Below are 23138 nucleotides of genomic sequence, written 5' to 3' on the forward strand. Positions count from 1 at the left end.
GTAATTGTAGAGGGCTTGACAGCATTCCTGATAGTTTGTGGTACAGACACGTGCAGGGTTGGGCTGAGCTGGGACAGCAGCAACCTCCTCCTGTCCAGCACTCCCAGCACTTCTCTGAGTCTGTCATTGCTTTCCCTTTTGGGGATTCCTCTGTTCTCTGTGTTACTGGTGATTTTTTGGAAGACTGGGAGGATGTTGTGTGCTGTTTTTAACCCAACTCTTTTGCAAACAGTATCCATTAAGGTTAATAACCTTACATTATCCTGTGTCCAGTGGGTATCATTCACTGTGTCAGCAGGAGGTGGATTTTCTCCTTTACAGTGGGATTTCACTTTCTGGAACAGCTGTTTCCAACCAGATTCCCCACACTGTGTGTAGACAGTTCACTATAATGCTGTGGACAGCACCTGTGTACAGATCTGTGTGTTGGCATGTCCATTCAGGGAGTGATTTCATTATTTTATTTAATTTTTAGGAACTTAAACTGATGAGTATACAGGCATTGAGAAAATTAGAATTCTGGAGATTGTTCCAGCTTCAGCTGGAGATCTTCAAAGCTAACCTTGTTTGGTGTCCTGTGCCCCTTTTGATTTTGATCAGTGGAGCTGAACAGCCACAACTCCTTCCTGGAGCAGCCTTTCCTCCTGCAAGGAAATTCAAGGGACAGCAGTGCCTGTGTGATTTACACAGGGGGAAATGAGTGTTACAGTTTGTTCTGGAATAAATACTCAGTGCTTCAGCCCTGGAGGGAGATGAGAAGAACTGCTGATAGTCTTCCTCCAGAGGCTAATGACACCCACATATTGTGGGTATTGTCCATGGAACGAGCCTTCCATCCCTTTATTTCAAGGTAGCTCTTCCTAGATCCAGCAGTGGTGGTTCAGTATTGTCCCAAGCACCTGCTGTCTGTGTGAGCAGTGTCAGTACCTCCACCCTCCATTCTGCCAGACAGCCACAGCATGTTTTCTTGGAAAAATGTGTCCCCCTCACTGCCAGTTTCCACTGAAATTCTTTGCAGCATCTTGCAGCAGATCAGATGGAGTTTAATTCCTCCTTCTCTGCTTCTGGCCACCAGATCTGCTGTCACCCTTTTCAGTGCAGACATTATTTGGGATGTTCTGTGAGTATTTAATTCCCTAAACTGGCAGAGAACTATTGATTTTTTTCCCTTGGCTGTAATAACACTTTGCCATTTTGATGAGTTAAATACAACTTCCAAAAGGGTCAGCAGACCTGGCAGCAACTAAGGTGTCACCAGTTTCATGAAACTTGACGGGGTTCTTTAGGGAAGCTGAAAAGCAAATTAGTGTTTCTAAGGTTGAATTTTCCATGGATGTATTTAGAACATTAAGGCTGACTTCCATAAATAACCTGCCAGGTTTAATCTGAGTCTTTTCAGCGAGGTGGTGCTGAAAGCACTTGCCTGTTGTGGTAGAGCTGACTGAGGCAGGATGTTGTAGTACTCAGATGGTTAAACACTCTGCTGGTTAATCCAGGAGATTACCTTTCTCCAGAGCCTTCCCAGAGAAACCTCTTCAGGGCATCCTGCTTGGTTAGAAAGGGGAGCAGATGGCTTGTTGCTGCTGAACACAACAGTTTTTAAAAATACAGGGCAGCTTTCAGGATTGTGAATTAGAGCCACGTGTGAAAACAGCAGAAATGATACCTGAGTTTAGGAAAACTTGGCACTTCAATAACTTGCACCTTCACTGTCTTGTTTCATATTTAAAAAGCCAAAGGTTGCATTCCTAGTGATAGTACTCCTCTGTTCCCTTAAGTAAAAAGCTTCCCAGATGAATTCCCATCACTGCCTTGTCCTCCACTCTTCTGCCAAGGCCAATGTGTCCATTTCATACCAGTTTGGAGAAATAAATGTTAACATCCCATTAGACCAAGCTGTGGATCCCCAGCACTGTTCAGATGGAAGCAATTAAGGATGCAGCAGTGTGGAATTGTTTCCCTGTGCCTGCAGACTGACTGCCTGGGTCAAACTGAATTCATTTTTATTAAATAAATTGGCCCTAATTGAACAGTGCAGATTTTGTTAAGCAGAACATGGTGTATGGCTGTGACCTGCAGCATCTGTCACCACGGCCACGTTGGATTGATGTTACAGGAAGCTTGTTATGCTTAAATAGAGCTGCAGCTTTTAGCAAAAATGTCCATAATGACCTGGAAGCTCCTGTTTGAAGTAGTATCTTCTTCAGAAGGGCTAAATCAACATGTAAAATTACAGTCAGGATGCTTTTTTTTCCCCCCCCTCCTGACTTCTCAGGTCCCTGTCCAAGAGCAGTAGTGACAGACACTCCTTGGCAGGGAGCTGCTGGCAGGGACTGGTGTGCTGGAGCTGCAGGGAGGTTCCTGGGAGGGTGGGAGGAAGTGATGATGGGCACAGAGCAGGAGGAGCTGAGCAGGGAGCCTGGGAAACAGCAGGAGCAGGCTGCTGTGATTAGGTAGATTATCAGAGACAAGTCAGATCATCAGTCTTTGACCTCAGCTTTGGGGCAGAGGGGGCTGGGAGGCTGCCTTTGGGAAAGGCTGGCCCAGAGGGTGGTGTCTGCTGTGTGCCTGCATGGAGGGTTTCTTTCCTGAAATACGCTTTTGCTTTCCCTGAATCAGATTATGCCCAAATGAGTGAGTTGTTTGTGTTGTGTCTTGCAGCACTCAGTAATTTTCCTCCCATACAGAAAGCTTTTGGTACTGAACAGTGTCCTTGAAAAGAAAATATTTTCTACCCACACATTCACCTTCCAGATTTGGGGTGTCGTTTGAATTTTTAGCCAGAGAATTAGAGTTTAGACAAATTATTATTAATAGTAATAAATGATAGCCTCCTATAGAAGCTTTAAATTAAACTGGGTAGACTTGCCAAAGGCTTCTTGAAGGAGATTAGAATTTGTATTCCAGTTAAAACAACTGGACCTGGCGACCAGTGTTAAATGGATGTAAAGTCAGAGAGGCCAAGCGAGGCAGAGAATCAGCAGCAGGGTCTGAGCTGAAGAAGACAGTGGTGATGTGTCTGTCCACATCCTTATCACTTGGTCCCGCTTGTGTGGGTGTGACAATTCCCATGTATTGGGAGAAGCAGAGGTGTGGTCACAGCTCCACCCAGGCAGTGCAGGGGGTGAGGGCGTTGCTTTCAGCCAGCCTTGTGAAAGATGAGGTTATTAATTTGTTGTATAAGACACAGGGTTAAATTAGAAAAGTCTGCTGCTTTAAATATCTTCTTCAAAGGCTGCATAATCTAGTGTGGGCTAATTGTAATGACATAATCCAAAAATAGCCAATAGTCTTTTCTTGGCTGCTCATCCTGGCTGCAGTTCTGCAGCTAAAGAACAGCAAAGCTGATCTCCTCAGGATGGGAGAGGGCAGAACCAGATCTGGTCCTGGCATGGCACAGGGGACACCTCTGGGGTCTGTCACATTTGGATATGGAGCAGGAGGTTAATCCATGTTCAAGTAGCATGATTTTAACTAGAACGCAAGTTAAATGTTGGATCCACAACTTTAAATTATGAGAGAGGGGATCTCCTCTCTGGGCAGACATTCCCTCTTTCCTTGTGGAATGCACAGGTTTGGTCATGCTGGATTTGTCTAAGGATTCTGTTTGACCTGATGCTGGTGATAAGATAGGGGACTGGGATTTGGGAGTTGTGGAGAAGGTTTTGTGTTTTTTTTTTTTTTTTTTTTTAATGTAATTTCTTAAATATAAAATACAAATAAAGTCAGTAACTCCTATGCTAGTGTGGTACCAAAAGGCAGCCTCAACAGCAATTTCTCTGTTGCGATGTTGATTTTTATAGGTATTATCACAAGTAAATTATCTTAATATTAAGACTAAGAAAGGAGATGAAGTGACTTGAGAGATGTGTTATGCAGTACACAGATATAACTGCACCTCAGCTCTTGATTTGGGGTGTTTGGAAAGAAGAGTCTATACAGTGGGGATTCAGGGTGGCTGGTGTTGTGCCAACAATGTAATAGTTGTTTTCACTGATAATTCACTGAATTTTATAAGTTTTTACTTTCCATGTGTGTAAAGAACCTTTTCAAAGCACATTTTATAAAAGCTGACTCTGTTTTTGAGGACGATTTGCTTCAAGAGGTCTGTTTTTTCCTTTGCTTAAGCATTTCTTAATCTTGATTTTTTTGCAGGGGCCAGTTCTCTCCTCAGGTTAGCTCAAGATGGCAGACCAGAGGCAACGCTCGCTCTCTACCTCTGGGGAGTCCTTGTACCACGTGCTGGGGCTGGACAAAAATGCCACTTCAGATGATATCAAAAAGTCTTACAGGTAAAACTTGGAGTTTTATGCCTGTCCCAGTAGCACAAATGGCTTTAATTCAGTGTTCATCAAATGGTCTATTTATGTAGGAGCCTCAGTTGGTTTATTTAGACCTTTTACAAGAAAAATATGTGGGAAAAATAGGTGAAAACGTGGTTGCTTCTTGCAAAATGGAGTGTGAAAACATACCTAGGCTTTAAATTTTTCCATCTTATATCTAGTAAGTTAAATTCTCAAATGCACAGTGTCATTCTGAAAGGTCCTTGCCTAAGTTTGAGCAGAATTTTAAGACTGTGATCAGAGTTAAACTCGTCCTGTTATGCAGCCTTGTATCTGTCTTAGGGGTACCACAGGCGTGCAGAACTGCCCTGCTGTCCATCATTTCCACTTCTGGCACAGGGAGATGGAGATTAAAGATACAAATAAGGATGAAAACAGCATGAATGAATACATTTTCCTGGAATTCTGTTCAAAAGTTCTTATTTTTGGTGGAGTTATTAGTTTAAAAGATGATTTTTTTCTGTATCCCTTTCCTTAAGAGTTGGACACATGACATGGCTTCATACTAACCAAATAAAAACTACAAAAAAGAGTCTTGTAGCATCTTCCTTTCCCATAAATCTGCTTAAAGGCAGTTGCTGCTGTGACCAGTGGCAATGTGCTTGGATTACACTAGGGGTCAGCATCATCTTTCCACGAGGATACTCATTGTCAAAATTGTTTTCCTTTAGTCTTTAACACCAAAGCTTTTTCCTTTCCAAAGTTACACGATGGCAACTACGTGGTGAAGTCTACAAATAAACCAGGTCCACAGATTCTCAAAAATTAGCTTTATCTTCCTAAAAGCTTTAAGTGGGAGTTTGAATAGTTTATCTTCAAGCAACTGGAAAATAATTTTACTGTCCTGGGGAAAATACTGTGAATTTTTTCCTTTGGAGGAACAACCCCATGAGATCCTGGGGTGAAATGTAGCTGGTTCAAACTTACCTGAACCTTCAGCTGATCTTGTTTCCTCTGCTGCTCCTTTATCATGTTCAGTCTGAACATCCTTTGCTGGCCTGGGGGCTGTGGGGCTTGTGTACGTGTAGGAAATGGGAAATAAAAATATTTAATCATCACAGCCTGACTAAGCCCTTTCCAGGTTTATAAAACTTCCCTGTGATTATTTCAGCCCTCACTGAGGCTGGGGCACAAGTGGCAGCTGTGGATATGATTTACTGGAGCAGCATCATGCACAGTGAAGTGTCCCAAGGGCACACTCAGGCTGGTTTTTAAATGCTGTGAGATACTTGCAGGCACATCCAAGTGCTTACACACATCTTTGTTTTATGTTTGTCTAAACATTTCCCCACTGCAAAGCTGACATGTAATTGTCTGCAGACTCCTCCTGTCTTTCTCATATACGTGACTTTGTGGTCATTTTCTGTAGGAGGACAAGTACCTTTTGTGGTGGAGGAGAGCTGCCAGCATGTGGCTCCGTGTCATTTTTCTACTTGGGAGCACGTATTTTCTCTTCATAAGGAGGTGTTTAGCCAGTTATTTCTACTGATGTCTGTAAATAGCCTGGGCCATGTGAGAACTAGCACATTTATCAATGCTTTATCTGGTTTTTTTTTTTTTTTTTGTTATTTGTAAGAGATCTGGCCTGATTAGGGGAGGTAGGTTGTGATTTCCTGATGTCTCGAAACTCAGAAGTGTTTTCTATTCTAGCAAAGCTTGAACTGAAAAGTACTTTGTTCCTGCACAGGAATTGGTGAATTAACCACAAGTGATCGTGTGTTCTATTTTTGTGTTCAGACACTGCAGAAGCAGCAGTTCAGACACTCTTCAAGCAGCTGTGGCAACTTGCTTTTATTTACTCTTTGGTGCTATACCTTAAACTTGTGGTGTGTCTTTGCTGTAGCAGGAGCAAAACTTACTGGTGGAAATTGCTGGAGCTGAGGATAAAAAAAAACCCAAACCTATTTTTATTCAATGTCTCTTATTTTTTTCCATTGGATTTCCGAGGGTCAAATCCGACAGTCTGAAGTCAATCCTGTGAACTAAGCAAGACACAGCTGTAGCCTTTTATTATCATCTAAGGAAGAATCATCAGGGAAGTGGAATCACAGATGAAGGAAAACAGTTGCAACTTAAAAGTCTCCCTTGAGTGGCAGGCTAGAATTAGAAAAAAAAAATAAACAGGAACCCAAACCCCAGGTTTTATTCTCTTTCTTCTTTCTGCAGGAAACTGGCATTGAAATATCATCCTGATAAAAACCCTGATAATCCAGAGGCAGCAGAAAAATTTAAAGAGATCAATAATGCCCACGCAATATTGACCGATGCCACAAAGCGGAACATTTACGATAAGTATGGGTCTCTGGGGCTCTATGTAGCAGAGCAGTTTGGTGAAGAAAATGTGAACACATACTTCGTGCTGTCCAGCTGGTGGGCAAAGGTAAATAAAAGGGCACAGGAGTTATTCTGGGTTGGTATTAGAAACTCTTAGAGAGCTCCATTCGATAACCATTCTTGGTTTTACCTTTGAAAATTGCTGAATTTCTGGCACTGGGTTAATTAACGTTCTCTTACTGAGTTGTGATCTTGAGTTCAGGAGTGTTTTTTGAGGAACTTCCAGTGATACAGGTCTAATAAGGAAGACCTGGATTACTAATTGAAGCTTGGACTCTTCTGGTGGATTTAGAAGACATAAGAATTTGGGGGTTATTCTCTGATAATATGTGGTCAATATTTTTGCAGAATTGAGTCCTGACTGTGAACTTGGACTCACAGAAAATCTCCTTACATTTCATTGCATGTGTTCATTTTTCTACCCTTTGCCAGCATTGCCTCCATCTCTTGATCCCCTAAGGAAGACAAGAATTATATCACCATGCTGGTTTGCTATCTGTAAAATTATTTTTTTCAAATAATTGCACAGTGACCTATAGGAAGACTTTAATTTAGCCCATAGTCACTGTGATAAGCTCCTGGCAGACCTGGCTTGTATGGAGCTGCTGTGCTCACATGCTGGGAGCATCAATCCTCAGCCATGCCCACAGCCTTGGGCTGCTCCAAGTCTCTGCTGTAGGTACATCATGGCCTGTGCATCAGCTGGTACAGCTCAGTCTTTTCCAGGGTTATTTATGCAAGTTACAGCTTGTCCTGAACTGCTGTACCTCTGGATTTTAGTACAGATGTGCTTATTAGACCTGTACCTTCTTCCAGATGCAGCAAAATAGTCCACTTAACTTAAATTGTAGCAATTACTCAAGCAAACCAGGCTGGCAGTATTCACCTCAGTGAATGTGGAGAACCATAGCCACTTTTGCACATAATTTGAAGTATTTCTCAGTGATAAAGTACAGCTGTAGCTACTAAGTTCTGTCTCTGGACTGGTGTGGTTTTGCTCTCTTGATTCTGTATCCAAGTCTCACAAACTCTGTGGTTCATGGCACAGTAGACACAGGTTATGACTATTTCTGTGTTTTCTGTCCTCTGCAGGCCTTGTTTGTGTTCTGTGGGCTCATCACAGCCTGCTACTGCTGCTGCTGTCTGTGCTGCTGCTGTAATTGTTGCTGTGGGAAGTGTAAACCCAAACCTCCCGAAGGTGAAGAGCAGGAGTTCTACGTCTCTCCAGAGGACTTGGAGGCACAGTTGCAGTCAGATGAAAGGGGTAGGTGAAAATGCTGTGAGCTCTCTAGGATGAACATCAGTCCCTTCTGGAGTGCTCAGTGAGCTGGTTGAGGAGAAATCAGGTCCTGGGGTGTGGATGATGAGCAGGGAATGTTTGTGCCACGAGACTCTGCTGGCACCAGAGATAAAGTTGCTAAAAACACCTGGAGGGTCTTCACTGAACCTAGCTGGGATCAGCTTCAGAGCAGTCAATGACCATCATTATGTTCCTTCCACATCCTGGGGTGACATATGGACCATGCATATTGTACCCAAAGGCTGGGGGTGTCAAGGCAGCTTTAATTGTGTCAGGTGTAGAGGAAGTAGCACTGCTACCCTTGTAGCTCTAATACTGTTTGTGAAGCTATTTCTGCAGGATTAAACCAATCATTTAAAATATTGTAGAGCTTTGTGTATGCTCTGATGACATTTTTGATGGGCACTGCTGAATGGTGGGTGAGGATCAGCTGCTTTTACAGGAAAAAGGAAATGATAATAAACTTCCCACATGTAGAATTGAGGTGAACGCTGTTGTGTGCGCACTGAAAATCAGGGAATTAATATCATGCTGCTAAAGGAGTGTAAAATAGTGTTATAGGGAGATGTGCTTACCAAAACATACAGTGCTGTGTTTGTTCCTTGGTGTGCTAAGCCTTTTGTCTTCACTTTTCAGAGGCCTCAGACGCACCTATTGTGATACAGCCAGCATCAGCCACAGAGACAACCCAGCTCACAGCTGACTCTCACCCCAGCTACCACACTGATGGATTTAATTAAGTTAAGGAAACACTGTCATTAGAATGGATAAAAAAAAAAAATACATGGCCAACTCAACACTAGAATCATGAACATTAGAAGTAGAGAACGGGGAGGGGGAATAATTCTGCCACAGTAAGAGGGCAGCTTTCCAACCTGCCGAAAATATTTTGTAATCCCTTCAGCCTTTTGTCACCTTTCAGTGTCGTATCTCGACGATACGTGAAGTGCTGTAGCATGCAGTATTTAAAGCAGTTTAGCTACGGTCTTATTTGTTTCCTTTCTTTTGTTTGTTTTTTTTTTCTCCTGTTTTGTTTTGTTTTTTGTTTTTTTATAGCATGTACGGAGTTACGTTAAATGTCTGTGGTGTAACGTATTGAGTTGTCACAATATCAGTGCGATGGAGACATTCTGCATTTTAAGCAGCAGTACTGGCCTAAAAATGAGATTTAAAAAGTGTCACAGAAGCCACTGCTCTTCTGTACAGCTGAGCTGTCGAAGACCTTTAGAAGTTGAGGATTTTCATTTGAGTGCAACAAACCAATTCTTTCATTCCTCCTTCTATTCCTGTGTTATTATCTAAGCAAGTTTACAAAGCCAAGAACCAAAAAATGCCAGTCCTGCAGAGCTGGAGTCCTCTCTAATGCTGGTTTTCAGCTTAAATAAATCTACCTTGAAAAATAAAAAGGGAGAGTTGCCAATCTTTGAACAGTAAATTGAACAGCTCGTTGTGTATGAGGCGATCTCCAGTGACAATGGAACCAAAACCAACTGGGAATGGGCTCCTGTGGTGGTGGCAGTGGGATTTTAACTCCAAGCACAATTCTGTTTTGATTTGAGTTCAGTTATTTTCCTGTAATGCTAAAGACCAAATAGTGCAGCTTTGTTTCTGAATGCATGAGAATCTTAAAGTGAAACTGGTTAACTGGCTCTCACTGAGCAAATGGTAAAATGCAGACAGTAGGCAACAGTAGAAATGTTTAAAAACAATTGATGTTTAAAAATTTGTTCTAATAATTTGAGACTATAATAGGCAAATGGGGTATTACATGTCTTTTTTTAAAGCTTTTATAATACACTAACCCTTTAATTTAATGAACATCTTTGTGGAGTACTTAAATGAGTTTTAAAGAACAAACCACCTTTCTTTGTGTTTATATTGTATAATTTGCACATTGTCTTGCATTTAAATTTGTTTACACCAGTGTTTCTCTTTTCTTTGGAACAGCTATATGGAAACCACTGAAAGGTTTCCTGTACTATTTTGAAACCAAATCAAGTCCGAATTCTGTTCTAGAAACTGTGGTTTACTGAGGTTTAACTGAAAAAGGCATTTTAGGCAGCTGCTGAATTACTGGTGTGTTTTGTTGTCAATAGTCCTGCTTTAGGTGATCCAGAGTCAGATCTAGAACAGCTCCAGAGAACCCACACTTGGCACTTTCAGTGGGTAATTATGGCCTCATTAATTTGAATCGTTACAGTTTTATATCACAATGCCTCTACTGTCCCTGTACCCCCATCCCCCTGATCTGTTTTCCCCTCTTTCTCTGGAGGGGCTGTTGGCACCTTCCCCCCGTGTCTGCTGCTCCCTCACCAGCTCCAGGTGGTGCTTTGAAGGAGGGTAAAGACCCATTGGTCTGCATAAAGACTGCCAGGAAAGGGCAGGGACCCAGAGAACTATTCTGAATATATTTTCCTGCTGTCTTTGCATGAGCAATGTGAAATCTGCCATGAAACCATGTTAGACGTGCTGGGTAGGAGAACATGTTCTTCCCATGGTCTCAGTGCTCAGTGAGGAGTGTTTGCACACCCAGACTTCGCTGTGGCTGTTGGTACAAGCACATATTCGCCTGCATAGGAGCTTGCTGCAGATCAGCATGATTTTAGTACCATATCCAGCCCCCAAAATTCCCCCAAAAATCTGTTACTTTTAATTAATGGCTCAGTTTCAGCAGCACACTCCTTAAGTAATTTCTTCTTTGCCCATAGTCCTGACAGACCTGAAATGTGGCAGTTTAGTGCAAGATACTTTTAATTTTTCCTGACTTGGATGACTTTGAGGACATTTGTGTATGATTTGGCTTGAGGTCCTTATTTAGTTAATGTCTTTCTTTGACCCCTTGGAAAAAAAAGCCATTTTTAGGCTTAAACCCAGTATCATTTTGTCTATCCCTGTAGATTTTGCCTGAAGCCTGTTCTTGGTGTAGAATTGCCCTCTGGAATATGGTGGGGCATGTGCAGGCTTTGTCCTCTCCACATTCACTGGTTAAAATTGCCTGTATCTGCAAGTTGTATTCTTGTAAAAAAGAAAAAAAAAAAGGTACTGAGGTTTTTTGGCTTTGTAAATGAGTGTGGCTGAGCAGGGCAAGTCTGTGAATGAGGGAGGGGCTCTTCCCTGGGAGCTGTTCCATTCCCTGTCCCTGTGTTCATCTCAGTGGATAACACGGAGATTGTTGTTGGGTGTTGCTCTGCTGCAGAGCAGCTTTACCCCCAGTGCTGGGGGCTGCTTGTCACTGTTCATTTGGATAATACTCTTATCTCTTAACCTCTCTGGGCTGTTTCCACAGAAGTAGAGAGGCTGGTGGGAAGTTGTGGCTCCAGGGAGGTGTGTGACACACCTGGAGTCACTGCAGGCTCCTGACAAGGGAACTGAAGCGTGGGCAGCACACGGGGACCAGAGGCAGAAGAGTTATCTGTGGGGAAAGATGACATCCAGGATAAGTTTGCAGTTTTAGATCTTTGCTTAACAAGGGATGAGTTTGGAGAGAGACTGCTTTCCTGTTGGTTCTGTCTGTGGGTGGTGTGTGAACAGGAAATTAGTCTGTTACATGCCAGAGTTGTGCTAGATGCTCCAAGGGAAACCGTTCTGAGATCTCAGTTACAGGGAATGATGGGAAAACATAATTCTAGAGGAATATTCACGTTTTTGAAGCTGTTTCAAGTTTGCCCATGTTACTGCCTAATCTCTGAGTTTAGGATCGTCGTGTATTTGTGAAGTTCTTCTTGAACTATGTAAGGAAGTGATTTAAACATTCCTTCTTTAAAGCCAAAACCGTGTCATGGCACATAAGTACATTAATGCCCATTTTTCCCCTCTTGGAGGTGCAAGAGTACCCTGGGCTCTAACACGAGTTGCACTTCATAATGACCAAGTAGAATCCTAGTAAATGCAAAGTTCTATTGGAAATAATGGTTTAAAATTTGACAGAGAAGCTCAGACAGGATTTCTGAGCTTGGGCGAGGGAAGTTGCAGCATCCCAGTGCTGCAGCCTGACCTGGCTTAGTGCAGAATGTTTCCCTCCAAAATCAAACCTGACCACTGTCCATCTCTGTCCAGCGTGTTGCCAGAATTAAAACTTGAGCTTGGATTTTATTTATTTATTTGTTTCTTTAAAGTTGTATCATTTGTACAAGTTGCCTGAGTCCTCCATTCCAGTCGTTCGGCCGCCTCCATCCAGCTCATCCAACCTCTCCAGCACTGGTTTCCTTAGCACTTGTAGCTCCATTGGGGTGAATCCCATCTGGAGAGTTTGGTGTTCAGGATAGTGATTTATCCCTGTGGTGCATGGAGAGCCATTCCTAGCTTAGGTGAGGAGGGAAAGCTGCTGCTGAGAGCACTCAGGTGCTGGCTGTCCCTTCTGGCGCATGGAGCTGCTGGAAAAGGAGGTGCTGGATCTGTCCTGCCCATCCTCCCTAGGGATGGGAACATCCTAAACGCACTGTACTGAAGGGGCATTGCACCCCTTAAATGCCAGTCTCATTTTGTTAGTGATATTTGTAGGAAATTCTTAAATATTTATCTGTATATAAATTTATGTAAGACCTCGGTGGCATCCCATAGGGTATCGGTTTTTGCTGGTCCCATGCAGTGGTGTTTTAGAGCCATATTCCCTTTTTAGTCTTCTTTTTAGATTTGTAGTCTTTTCAAACTGCTTTAGATATTAGCACTCTTAGTGTTCTTAAAGTGGGATCCTCTTGGAGGTTTGGAGGGGCAGAACTGAGGAGGAGGGCTTGGGCATGGCACATAGACACCCAGTCCTGCAGGTCGGGGGAGTGCAGCTCTCCAAACCCTTCCTGTCAGCCTGTAAACACCTCACAGAGGTGTAACCAGGGCAGGAGCCTGGCAGAAAAACTATTCCTGTCCCATCTGTGAGGCAGCTTAGTGGTGTGGGGGGGACACCTGTGCACTCTGAGGGGCTGTTCCAGAGCATTTGTACCACGCACGCTCCTTGAGAGAGGCACCTGCTTCTCTCAACTACTTTGTGCCCTTCCTCTGGTGCCCTTTGATCTTTTTGCCAAGTTCTGGATAATTTAGGAAATTTATGCTGCAGGTTTTTTGTACCCAGTGCACCTCTATCTTGGCATCATGTTTAACAGGTCACTCTGGCAGGGTGGTCAGGGCAGTTTGCAGCCCCCACCTCGTGTCAGTAATTCCGAATGGTGTTTAAATGCATTAATCTTGGAGCACTGAACCGTAACCCCCCCAGTAATAGTTTATAGTGTCAGGTCAATATAAACTTCACATGCTTCAGCATCTGGTGCTGCTTCTCTGTATTCTAGTGGAGATCATCTAGTTTGTAGTAACTCATTGTACCAACAGCTGCTTAAAATATCTTGAAAGAAGATAGCCAGTAGCTCACCAGGTGGCAGGAAATTTGTCAGTGTTCAGCTCCCGCAAGATCCATGGTCCCCTCCACGAGCTGCCTTTGGAGGCTTTCTGGGACTGTCTGGGACTCAGCAAGACTGCAATTCCTGTGTTCTTCCAAGAAGACACTTCCTTTACGAGGAGAAGCCGCGGGAGGGAAGCTGGCTGTCTGATGTTTGCACATGCCAAATGCCAGAAATCTGGAAGACGAACTTTCATTATGCCAATGTTACATGCACAGTTCATTTTGGTGTTAAAAGGATAGATGCTGGGAATTTCTGGTGGTTATATATATATATATGTATGTATATGTATAGAGGAAGCTCTTATATAAACTGGCTGTTCATTCCCGAGTGCCGTTGTCTTCTCTGCTCCCTCTCCCAGCCCTGTGGGTGTTCTCTTGCAGTCTGTGAGCGGTTAATTGTCAAACCATTCCAAAAATTTAACAATCTACTTGAATTTCATGAGCTGCCCCTTGTCCCAGCTCCTCTGGCTAGAACAGAGCTCTGCCTGCTCCAGCTTTCCTTAGGACGAGAGAAGGGAGAGCTGGCAGAGGGCACAGAGGCAGCTCTGGAGTGACTGAACTTGTGCAGCTGGCACGTGGGGTGTTTAGATGTGGTTAATGTGCTCATCACTGAAGCTGTGATAGAACACATGGATTTGGGTTTTTTCCCTAGTTTTCACCACATTGGACTCCCCAGAGCGGGGCTGGGTGAGCTCACAGAGCAAGGTCCACCCCGTGCTGAGGGCATGGGCTGCAGCATCACGTGTGTGTATGTATGTATATATGCACATATGTATATATTTATACAACAGGTGTGCAGCTTGGGTTTTTCTTTGGTGGTAAAAACAGGAGATTTGGCTCCAGGTAGTGCTCTGAACTCAGCCAGACAGGGGGAAGGTGTGAGTTTTGTGTGGCCACAAATGTGCTTCTTTGCTCTCAGCTGCAGGAAAACCCAAACCCAACCTGTGGGGTTGAGGGACTGGTGAGGACATGGTGAAGGAGCCTGTTGTATAAATAAATGGGTCCTAGGAGCAGGAGAAGCATCTCCTGCTCCCTACACCCTGCTCGGGGAGTTCCCACATGGGCAGCATGGGGTTTGCACGGCCAGGTGCTGTCCCTCCTCTTGCAGGTTGGTTCCATAAGGACTTGGAGTTCTGAAATTCCTACACCTGAAGCTGGCAGTGATCCATGTGAAGGCACAGCGGTTGTGGCTGATGCACATGTGAGTCCCACCATGTCCCCTCTAGCCATGCTGGACAAAGTCACCACCACCCTCCTCCTCCTCAGGCTGTTCCTGACACACAGCACACCAGGGGTTCCTGCTTCACGGCAGAACTGGGGGAATACTGGGGAGATTTTTACTGCTGGCACCGCTGAAGTTCTGTTTGTGACCATCACAGCTGATGAACTCCAAGTTTGCCAATTCCAAACACGCTGTTTCCATGCTGGATGCTGACCTGATCGCTGTCATTCCTTCCTCCCTCCCCTCCCACCATTGCCTGCCTCGCTGGGGTGGGGTGTGGATGGGTCGGTTGGTGTCACCGCTGACATCCCAGGCGGTTTATGTTCATTTTGCATGTGAGCAAGGCCCTGAACTGTGTAATTCCTTGTGGGGTTTGGTTTCCTGGCCCCTTTTTGAGCCAGAGGGAGCTGAGGATGCCGGGAGAGACGCGCCTACATTTGCACTGCACTTCAACTCGGGCGGGGGTGGGGGATAGAGAGAGCCCATCTTTAAAAAAGAAAAAAAATAGTAAAAAAAACCCCAAACCAAACCCACCACAATCAAAGTATAAATGCATCTGAGAAGCAATTATAATATAGACATATATCTATTTTGTTATGTTACTAAAGGACCATACTTTGAGTTGTCTGTAAGTAGACGTGGCTGTCTGAACTTCGTGGATTGTAACACTCGATACTACTGAGCTCCTGTACATACCCGCGGCGACGGCAGAAGGAATTATTTTCTGTTTTAGCATGGTAATTTGTGTCTTGTATGTCCAAATATAAACTAAAATAAAGATTGCTAAGTTATCGGAAACCACTGTTGTAAAATAAATGTTTTCAATGCAGAAATGCCCATCGGATTTTTCTTTCTTTATTTGCACACTGGAACTCCGGCACGAGAGGGAGGGACTGTGGGACAGGGTGGGGCTGGCTGGGAAGTGGGAGGTGGGAGAGGTCACCCATCCCTGGGATGGGCACTGGGTGCAGGGTCCCTGGGGCAGGAACTGTAGCCACTCCCCTGTACCCCTCCTGCACCACTGTGGGGTCTGGCCTGGTTTTGAGCCCGAAAGTCCAAAGATCTTTATGTGATGCTGGACCCTGGCAGGCATTTGGGGTGTAAATGCAGGTTAGAGTTGTTCGTGGGGTGGGAATTGTATGCAGGGCTGAGGGAGGCAACAGGGGCTGTCTCTGCAGTAAAAATACCCTTTTCTGGAGAAACTCAGGTTGTTTACACTGGGTTTGCTCCTGGTGTTGCTGGTGGAGAGAACAAAGATGAGTGGAAGATGTGCTGAAGGAGCTGGGAGACTGATCCAAGCCAAGGTGGGGACTAAGGCAGCACAAATGTGTCCTGCCCCCGGGCCTGTGGTCCCTGCTGCAGGTGCCACCAGCGGCTGTTCTGACCCTGGCATTGTTCATTTTGGAAAGGTGAGTTCTGCATTTGATGGAGGTGAGCATAAAATTGTGTTTTAACTTGGGGTTGTCAGGTTGGACGGGGCTTTAAACAACCTGATCTAAAGGGAGGTGTCCCTGCCCGTGGCCCATGTTGCTCTGGCAACACCAAACACTTCTGGAGCCAAGCAGCCCTTCCAGAGAGGCAGGAGTGGGGTGCAGGGTCAGGCCAGGCTGGGTTCAAAGCTGAGACCAAGCTGCTCAACTCGGGCACATGCTCCTCATCACTTCCCTGCACTCCTGTCTTGGCATGGTCTGATCTTTACTGTGATTTCTGTCCCAACCCCACAAGTCTCTGCTCCCTCACTGTTCCCTCTCTGATGTCCCCAGGGTGCCAGAGGTCCTGTCCAGCCCTGTGCCCACCCCAGTCAATCACCGAAGGCTGGAATGGCCGAGCTGGCCTGGGGGAAGGATATTGACCCCTTCCCTGGTCTGCAGAGTGCAGGGCCCTGGCACAATTTTCCTCCTTCCACCACGACTGTCAGTGCCTGGGAGCCTCCCCAAACCCAGTTCAGCCTCATCAAGCCTGGCAGTGGACTGTGCAAAGCTTGGGGTGGGAATGGCCACTCCAAGCTCAGGACTGTGATTGCAGGAGGGGGATTGAGCTGGGGGGGGCTCCATGCCACAGAGAGGACACAGCTTGGGGAGGGGGGGGCTCTGGGGGGGCTGCAATGCTCTTGCTGCCCATGTTTTACACAAATGCTCATCTTCCTCCAAGAAACGCCAAGCTCAGGTGTCACTAAACCTTGTCCCAAATCCCCAGCTGTGACACAGAAAGGTGCAGACTTGCTGCAAAGTTGGGAAGCAGCAGCTTTTGGAGCCATTCGCAGGGGTACTGGAGAAGCCCTGGTTGGGTCACAGGGTGCAGCTTCCAGCCGGGGTGGCACTACCTGCATCATTCAGAGCTCTTTATGCAGATGTTTTTTTCACCCAAGGAAGCATCTGGGACTGCTCTGGTGTTTTTGGGGCGACCTGGTTCGGGTCCACAGGTTTTTGACAGTGGGGAAGCACGAGAGCACGGCAGCAGGGCAGGTACGACTGTGACTTTAATGCACAACAGTGACACGCGGGACGCAGCGACAGGAACACTGCCAGGCAAGGTGGGGACTCCCTGGGCACGGCTGCAGCCCACAGCATGCCCCCCGTTCTCCGCTCTGCCGTGGTGTCTTGTTACGGGGTCGGTCTTCTTCATTCCCCCGCCTCCAACGACCCTCCCTCATTTCCCTATACTCTGCAGCAAGAGCTTATTGCTGAGCGCCTTCTGCGCCAGTCTCTCCTCCCGGGACATTTCCAGGAACTCGCGCAGGAGGTGGAAGGTGAGATCCAACGAGTTGGGTTTTCCGTCTCGCCTCTTGCCGGTTTGCAGCGCCCGCCGGGCTCGGGGGGCCGGGGCGAGCTCTGCCCCGTGGAACAGGCACAGTCTTTGGGGCAGGGAATCGGTGGCGGGGACCGGGGGTCTCGGGGCTCCCATCCAGGGCTCCCAGGTGAGCTGTGGGGCCAGGGTCAGCCTGCGGGACGGACCCCGGGGCCACTGCAGTGGGGAGCAGGTCTCCGAGGGCAGGAAGAGCAGGACGAGGACGGAGGCAGCTGAAATCATCCTGACCCGCATCGCAGCCACTTCGGGGCCAGAAGCCTGTAAGAGCAGCCCCCCCCAACCCCGGACCCCCACACCCCCCCGCTGCGGTCAGGGTTTCACCCCGCTGGGGACCCCCTCCCCAGGGATGAAATTCCCTGGGGATGAAGCCCTCCGGGACGAGATCCCCACCCCCCGCCCCTCGGACAGGACCCTTCCGGGGACGGGACCCCCGCGGGCTGGGATCCCCCACCCGCGGACGCGACACTCCTTCTCCCGGGATGGGACTCCCCCCAGGCATGAGACACCCTCGGCAGCCGGGACGGGACCCTCCGGGACCTGGGACCCCCCGCGAGGGGACACCCCCCACCCTCCCGGCACAGGACCTTCCTCTCCCCGGGACCAGACGCCCCGGGGCTCGGGATCCCCCTCCTTGTGCCGGGCTCCCGGGGGTGGCGGCGGCCGTCCCGGTCCCCGTGCGCGTCTCACCGCTCTCCGGCGCTCCGCTCGCTCCGCTCCTCCCGCAGGACGCGCCGCTCCGCGCCCCGCGCTATATAGGGGCGGGGGGAGCCACGTGATGGAGCGGGGCCGGGATCTGTCCGCGGTGCTGAACGGGGGGAGAGCCGGGGGCACGCGGGGTGCGAGGGGACAGGCTGGGGGGCACGCGGGGGGTGACAGTCTGGGGGAACATGGGAGCGGGGAGAGTCTGGGAGGGCGACACAGGGGGTTCGTGAGCGTGTGAGCCCGGGGGTACGTGGGGTGAGGGAGGGGGAGTGTTTTGGGGGCTGTGGGGGTGTGCGGGGCGTGCAGGGGTGTGTGTGCAAGCGGGCACAAATGTTTTGGGAGGCGTTTCTCGGTGTGTTGTGGGTTTGGGGGTTGGAGAGGTGAAGGGGAGCTGGGGTGGGGGGTGTGAGGGGTGTGAGGTGAGTGTGAGTTCATGAGTGTGCACCACAGACCCTCTGTGTGTGACGGGGTGCCTGGGGGTGCAGCAGGACCCGCCAGCCAAGCCCCACACTGCCACATTGCTCGGGTGGTGTTCCTGGCACCTGGGCACCCCCACGGAGCCCCCCGATTCTCTCGGGGCCAGGTGTGGCCATGGCAGAGGGGCACACCGGGCACACACGTGTGTGCGGGCTCGGCCCCGAGCTCTGCAGCGTTTCACGTCGCAGGGAAAGTTTTCCCGATGGCTCCTTTGGCAGTTGTTTGGTGAAGGCAGCCCCGGCTGCTTCCCGGCTCCTCCCAGTGATCCCTCTGCTGCTGTCACACAGATGAAAACTTCACTGCAGAAGCAAAATGCGCTTCTGGAGCACCGTTTGACACAGCACTAAGGCGTGTTCTTCTCCCGGCCTGATCCTAGCACAGACACACCCCTGGGGGTGCGTCCCGGGATCCACGGGCGAGGAACTCATCTGCCTTTCACTGCCTCCCTCCTGGAGCCTCCATTGCCTGCCCCTCAGAGCTCAGCAATTACTTCCTTCACCTTGCAGAAGCACTGCTGTCTCTAAAATTAAAATTCCCTCTTAGGGAACTTAAGAGAAGGGGGAAAAGCAAACCAGCCCACATTAGGTAGAACTTGGATGAATGGCAAGAACCCCTCCCATCCTCCTCCATGGCAAGAACCACGTGAAAAACAAGGGCTCTGCAGAGTTCTGAGGGTCACTGGAAAGGGCTCAAGAGGTCTGTGGGGGTGGCAAGCCGGGGGGCCCTAACCCCCCCCAGCTGCAGAATAACTCCAGCAGCAGAGCAAGCGCTGGGTGGGCAGGAAGGGGGAGCAGCTGCCTCCTGCTGGCTTTGTGAGCTTTTAAAGTCCTTTTCTTCGCTGAATCATCGAGATCCTCTCTCATTTCCAGTGCTTCACCTGAGGCTGCTTTTCTCCCTATCCCCCATGCCTGACCCCGTGCTGGCCCCTACCCTGATAGCAGTGCTCAGCCTGGAGCACTGCCAGGAGCGCTGCCTGCAGCTCCCAGGGCATCCCCACACCTGCTGGGGCAAATGAGACCCCAAAATCCCATGGGGAGATAAAACCAGCTCCAGCAGTGACTGCATCCCTGCGCGGGGAATGGAGCCTCCCCTGTGCTACCTGGCTGCTCATGGGGGCTCCCAGCATGGTTTTAAATCTTGAAGCCGTGCTAGGACTTGGTGGGTCCAGGGCATCCAGCTCAGCAATTTTTGGCTCCTCCCCTGCATGTGGGGCTGGGCTGTCTCTGAAAAACCCTTTCTACCCCATCTCCTGGGGCTGCTCTGCAGAAGCAGCGCTTGGAGGGGCCAGGGCCTGTGGCAGGGAGAGATGCAGCAGGAGGAGCTGGTGCCCAGAGCATCACTCAGGGGGCTTTGGGGGCCACCTTGTCTCAGAAGAGTGAATCCGTGGCTCTGGGCAGAGATTTCTGCTCCTGCTTTGCCACTGACACGGCCAGGAGCAGGCGCAGAGAGAGGCAGCTCAGTTCAGCCCTTGCCCCCATGGCCTGCACTGTGGCTGGTAACGTTTTAGAGAGTTTATCTTTAGGATTAGTCATTTAATTGTAGGAAAGACAGTGATTCTGACAAGCGTATCTTGGACTTGTGTTTTATTTAGGAAGCTCAACTTGAAAAATTAAAAATACCCTTTTTTTCCCCCTGCTCCCTTCATAAATTACTGACAAATCCAGCGCTGATGGGCCCTGTGCACTGCCTGGGGATTCATTATCGTCACTTTTAGGGCTGTCACTCCCTCCTCCTCTAGTCAGGAATGTGAGGAGCGAAGTGTTAATGATGCTTTCAGGGATGCCAAACTCACCCCTGGGCTGCGCTCGCTGCACACAGAGGCACAGATCCGGGTGGGAGTCGGAGAGGTTCCTAATTAGGTGCTTTTGGTACTCGGAGCCTCCTGTCACATGAGCAGCAGCTCACACGCGGCGGCTGCTGCACCGCCGGCCGTGGCAGCTTCAGCACTAAGGTGTGGCCGAGCTTCCAGCAGCTTCTCCTGAGGAACAGGTGGGATTTGCCGGCCACTTTCCTCCCTTTGCTCCTTGGGGGCTGACACCCACTTAGGTCCTTGCCCATCCTCACAAACAGCCGTGCCAGGGTGCAGACGAAGCTCTGGTGTCCCCCTGCTCCCTGCTGTGCTTCTCCATGTGCTGGGTGGAGGTGGCAGCCGTGGGGCTGGTGGGGGCCAGTGCTGCCCGTCCCGCTCTGGAGAAGGCATCTCATGGGCTGACGAACCTGAGATTGACCCTGATGTTTCACCATTCTCAGGTTAGACAGTCCTCGAGGTGCCCCTCGCTGGGGCAGCTGCCGAACCCCCTGCCATGTGCCTCACACCGTGGAGCTGCCCAGATCTCCCAGCCTCTGAAGAATTTGGAGGAGACAACAAAGAAGCAGTGCCTTACCTCTGTTTTCATGGTGGAGTTATCTGTGGGACCCACCCAAACCTCCTCATATTGCCCTGCATGCTTCTGGGGAATCAAGGAATCACAGAACCATTTAGGTTGGAAAAGCCCTCTAAGATCACCAAGCTCAACCATTCCCTCAGCATGGCCAAAAACATCACTGAACCATGTCCCCAAGTGCCACATCCATGCTTCTTTTAAATTCCTTCAGGGATGGTAAGCCCAGTACTGCCCTGTGCATCCTGCTCCAGTGCTGGACAACTCTTCTGGTGAAGAGGTTTTCCCTAATATCCAACGTAAACCCTTCCCAGGTGCAATTTGAGGCTGTTTCCTCTCATCCTGTCACTTGTAACTTGGGAGAAGAGACCACCCCACCCGGCTACGCCTTCCTTTCAGGGAGTTGAAGGAAAAATGAATGCTAAAAGCTTATCAATCAAAATGAATGAACTCAGTACAAAATTGAAAGGAAGTGTTTTCCCGCTGACAAGCTCCATGCAAGAAGTGAGCGAGCCTGGAAAGCTGTGAAAGGAATCTGTGATCTGTTTTCAGTCCCTTTCTGGATTTTTTACTTTGGGTCCAAACACTCTCCCACTTCTGTGGTGGGGACTGAGCCAGATGCAGCTCTGAGTGCTCCACACACAGCCAAGACTATTCAATAGAGGGACTCTGGATTTCCTTCAGAGAAAAGGAAGAAAAATCTTTCTGACAGGAGCAAGGGAATTGTGGAACCACTGCCCAGCTTTACCTTCTCCAATATCTCCACTGGAAATATGAGCAGCTTTGGGGGATTTTATCCTTTGTACTATGGGTTTGCAAAGATGAAAAAGAAGAGGCAAAAGCCAATTAGAATTAGTTTTTTCCAAGCAAGGTGAAGTTTTAGTAAGTTTGGTACAGAGAGTAAAGTATAGCAGAATCCTCTCAATTGGCCCCAAGAAGAACAGTGGAAAATGCTTCCAAAAATAATTAGGAATCATTTGCAGAAGGAAGAAAAAGAGGGTGCAGGGCAGTGCCTGCCTTACCTGTGAAGCCAGGACCAGGTCCCCTGCACCGCTGCCAGCCCTGGCCCCTCTGGCCTGCTCTCCTCCCCCTGCCACCCCCATGCTGTCTTTTATAGCCTTTCTTGTCCCCCGGCAGAGCTGAGCTGGGCCACAGCGAGCTGCCACGCTCTCTGCTGGCTTCCTGTTTGCTCATCGAGCGGCTGCGGTAAAATTTCCATTACACGCTGGACAGGCAGGGTGGCAGAGAGAAGTGAGGCAAAAAATGGAACCCCAACACGTATCTGTGTTTTAGTGGTTCTTTCAACTCTTTTGAAAATGAGAAAGTGCTGTTAGATGGAGGCAGAGGTGAGAAAGGGTGTCCTGGCAGTGTGGGAACTGAAGGCCATCCTACAGTCTTGGTCCAGCTGCTCTGGGTTCCCCCTCCCTGTCCCCAAGGGGATAGAGAAGTCCTGCTCCTCAGTTCAGCAAGAAGATCTTCCTTCCCACCTCCCACCCCGAAAAAGTGCTTCCCAAATGCTGCCTCACTGAATGGAGTCACAAGACAAAGCTCTGTCCTGCTCTGATCAGAGGTTGTGGAGTTGTCTGCATCCCCCTTCACTCTATCTCAGCCAGCAGATCCTCCAGCGATGCATAACCCAGAGAAGATCTGGAGGAGAGCAATTTATTTCAATCTTTTATTATCCTCAGTGTGTGCAGAAGAACCATTTTGCCTGTAAAATAGAGGAGGGCAAAGGGAAAGGAGGAATACTGCCTGCCATGAAAATATGGAACCTGTCAAAGGACACAGGCCCATCTGGAGCAGTGTCTCTTGTTGTGGAGGGGAAAGACCCCATGGCTGGAATGAGATGAGCTTTAAAGTCCCTTCCAGCTCCTTGTGGAATTCTAGGATTCAACAAACCTAAACTGAAAATTCACTGCAATGAGCAGGGACACCCTCACTGTCCCAGGTTGCTCCAAGCCCTGCCCAACCTGGCCATGAACACTTCCAGCTATGGGGCAGCCACAGCTTCTCTGGGCAAACTGTGCCAGGGCCTTGCCACTGTGACAAGGAAGAATTTCTTCCTAATGTCCAATCCTACCCTGCCCTCTGTCCGTTTGGAGCCATTCTCACTGGGTCCTGTCACCTCATGTCCTTGTTCAAATATCTTTGATGTTCCTGAATGCCTCTGTGGTGAGTGAGC

The 23138-nt window shown here is 48.3% G+C and overlaps 2 protein-coding genes across 4 annotated transcripts in view; one reads left to right on the forward strand and one right to left on the reverse strand.

The window, feature by feature from the left end:
- The window catches only part of DNAJC5 (DnaJ heat shock protein family (Hsp40) member C5), a 30824-nt gene extending 15399 nt beyond the window's left edge, over positions 1-15425 (forward strand). For all 3 annotated transcript variants that reach the window (XM_053958504.1, XM_053958505.1, XM_053958506.1), the window contains 4 exons: positions 4156-4292; positions 6510-6723; positions 7770-7941; positions 8614-15425. In XM_053958504.1, coding sequence (XP_053814479.1) covers positions 4186-4292; positions 6510-6723; positions 7770-7941; positions 8614-8717 — 597 coding nt within the window. In that variant the 5' untranslated portion in view covers positions 4156-4185 and the 3' untranslated portion in view covers positions 8718-15425. The remainder of the gene's footprint in view (positions 1-4155; positions 4293-6509; positions 6724-7769; positions 7942-8613) is intronic.
- Positions 15426-17049: 1624 nt separating this feature from the next.
- LOC128796889 (uncharacterized) lies at positions 17050-22059 on the reverse strand. Its single transcript, XM_053958937.1, is given in 4 exon segments — positions 17050-17654; positions 18084-18172; positions 18175-18247; positions 21979-22059. Coding segments are annotated over 4 exon segments (660 nt in total). The 3' UTR covers positions 17050-17237.
- Between the last annotated feature and the right edge of the window lie 1079 nt (positions 22060-23138).

The sequence above is a fragment of the Vidua chalybeata genome, chromosome 17, assembly GCF_026979565.1.
Source record: "Vidua chalybeata isolate OUT-0048 chromosome 17, bVidCha1 merged haplotype, whole genome shotgun sequence".
NCBI classification, from domain to species: domain Eukaryota; kingdom Metazoa; phylum Chordata; class Aves; order Passeriformes; family Viduidae; genus Vidua; species Vidua chalybeata.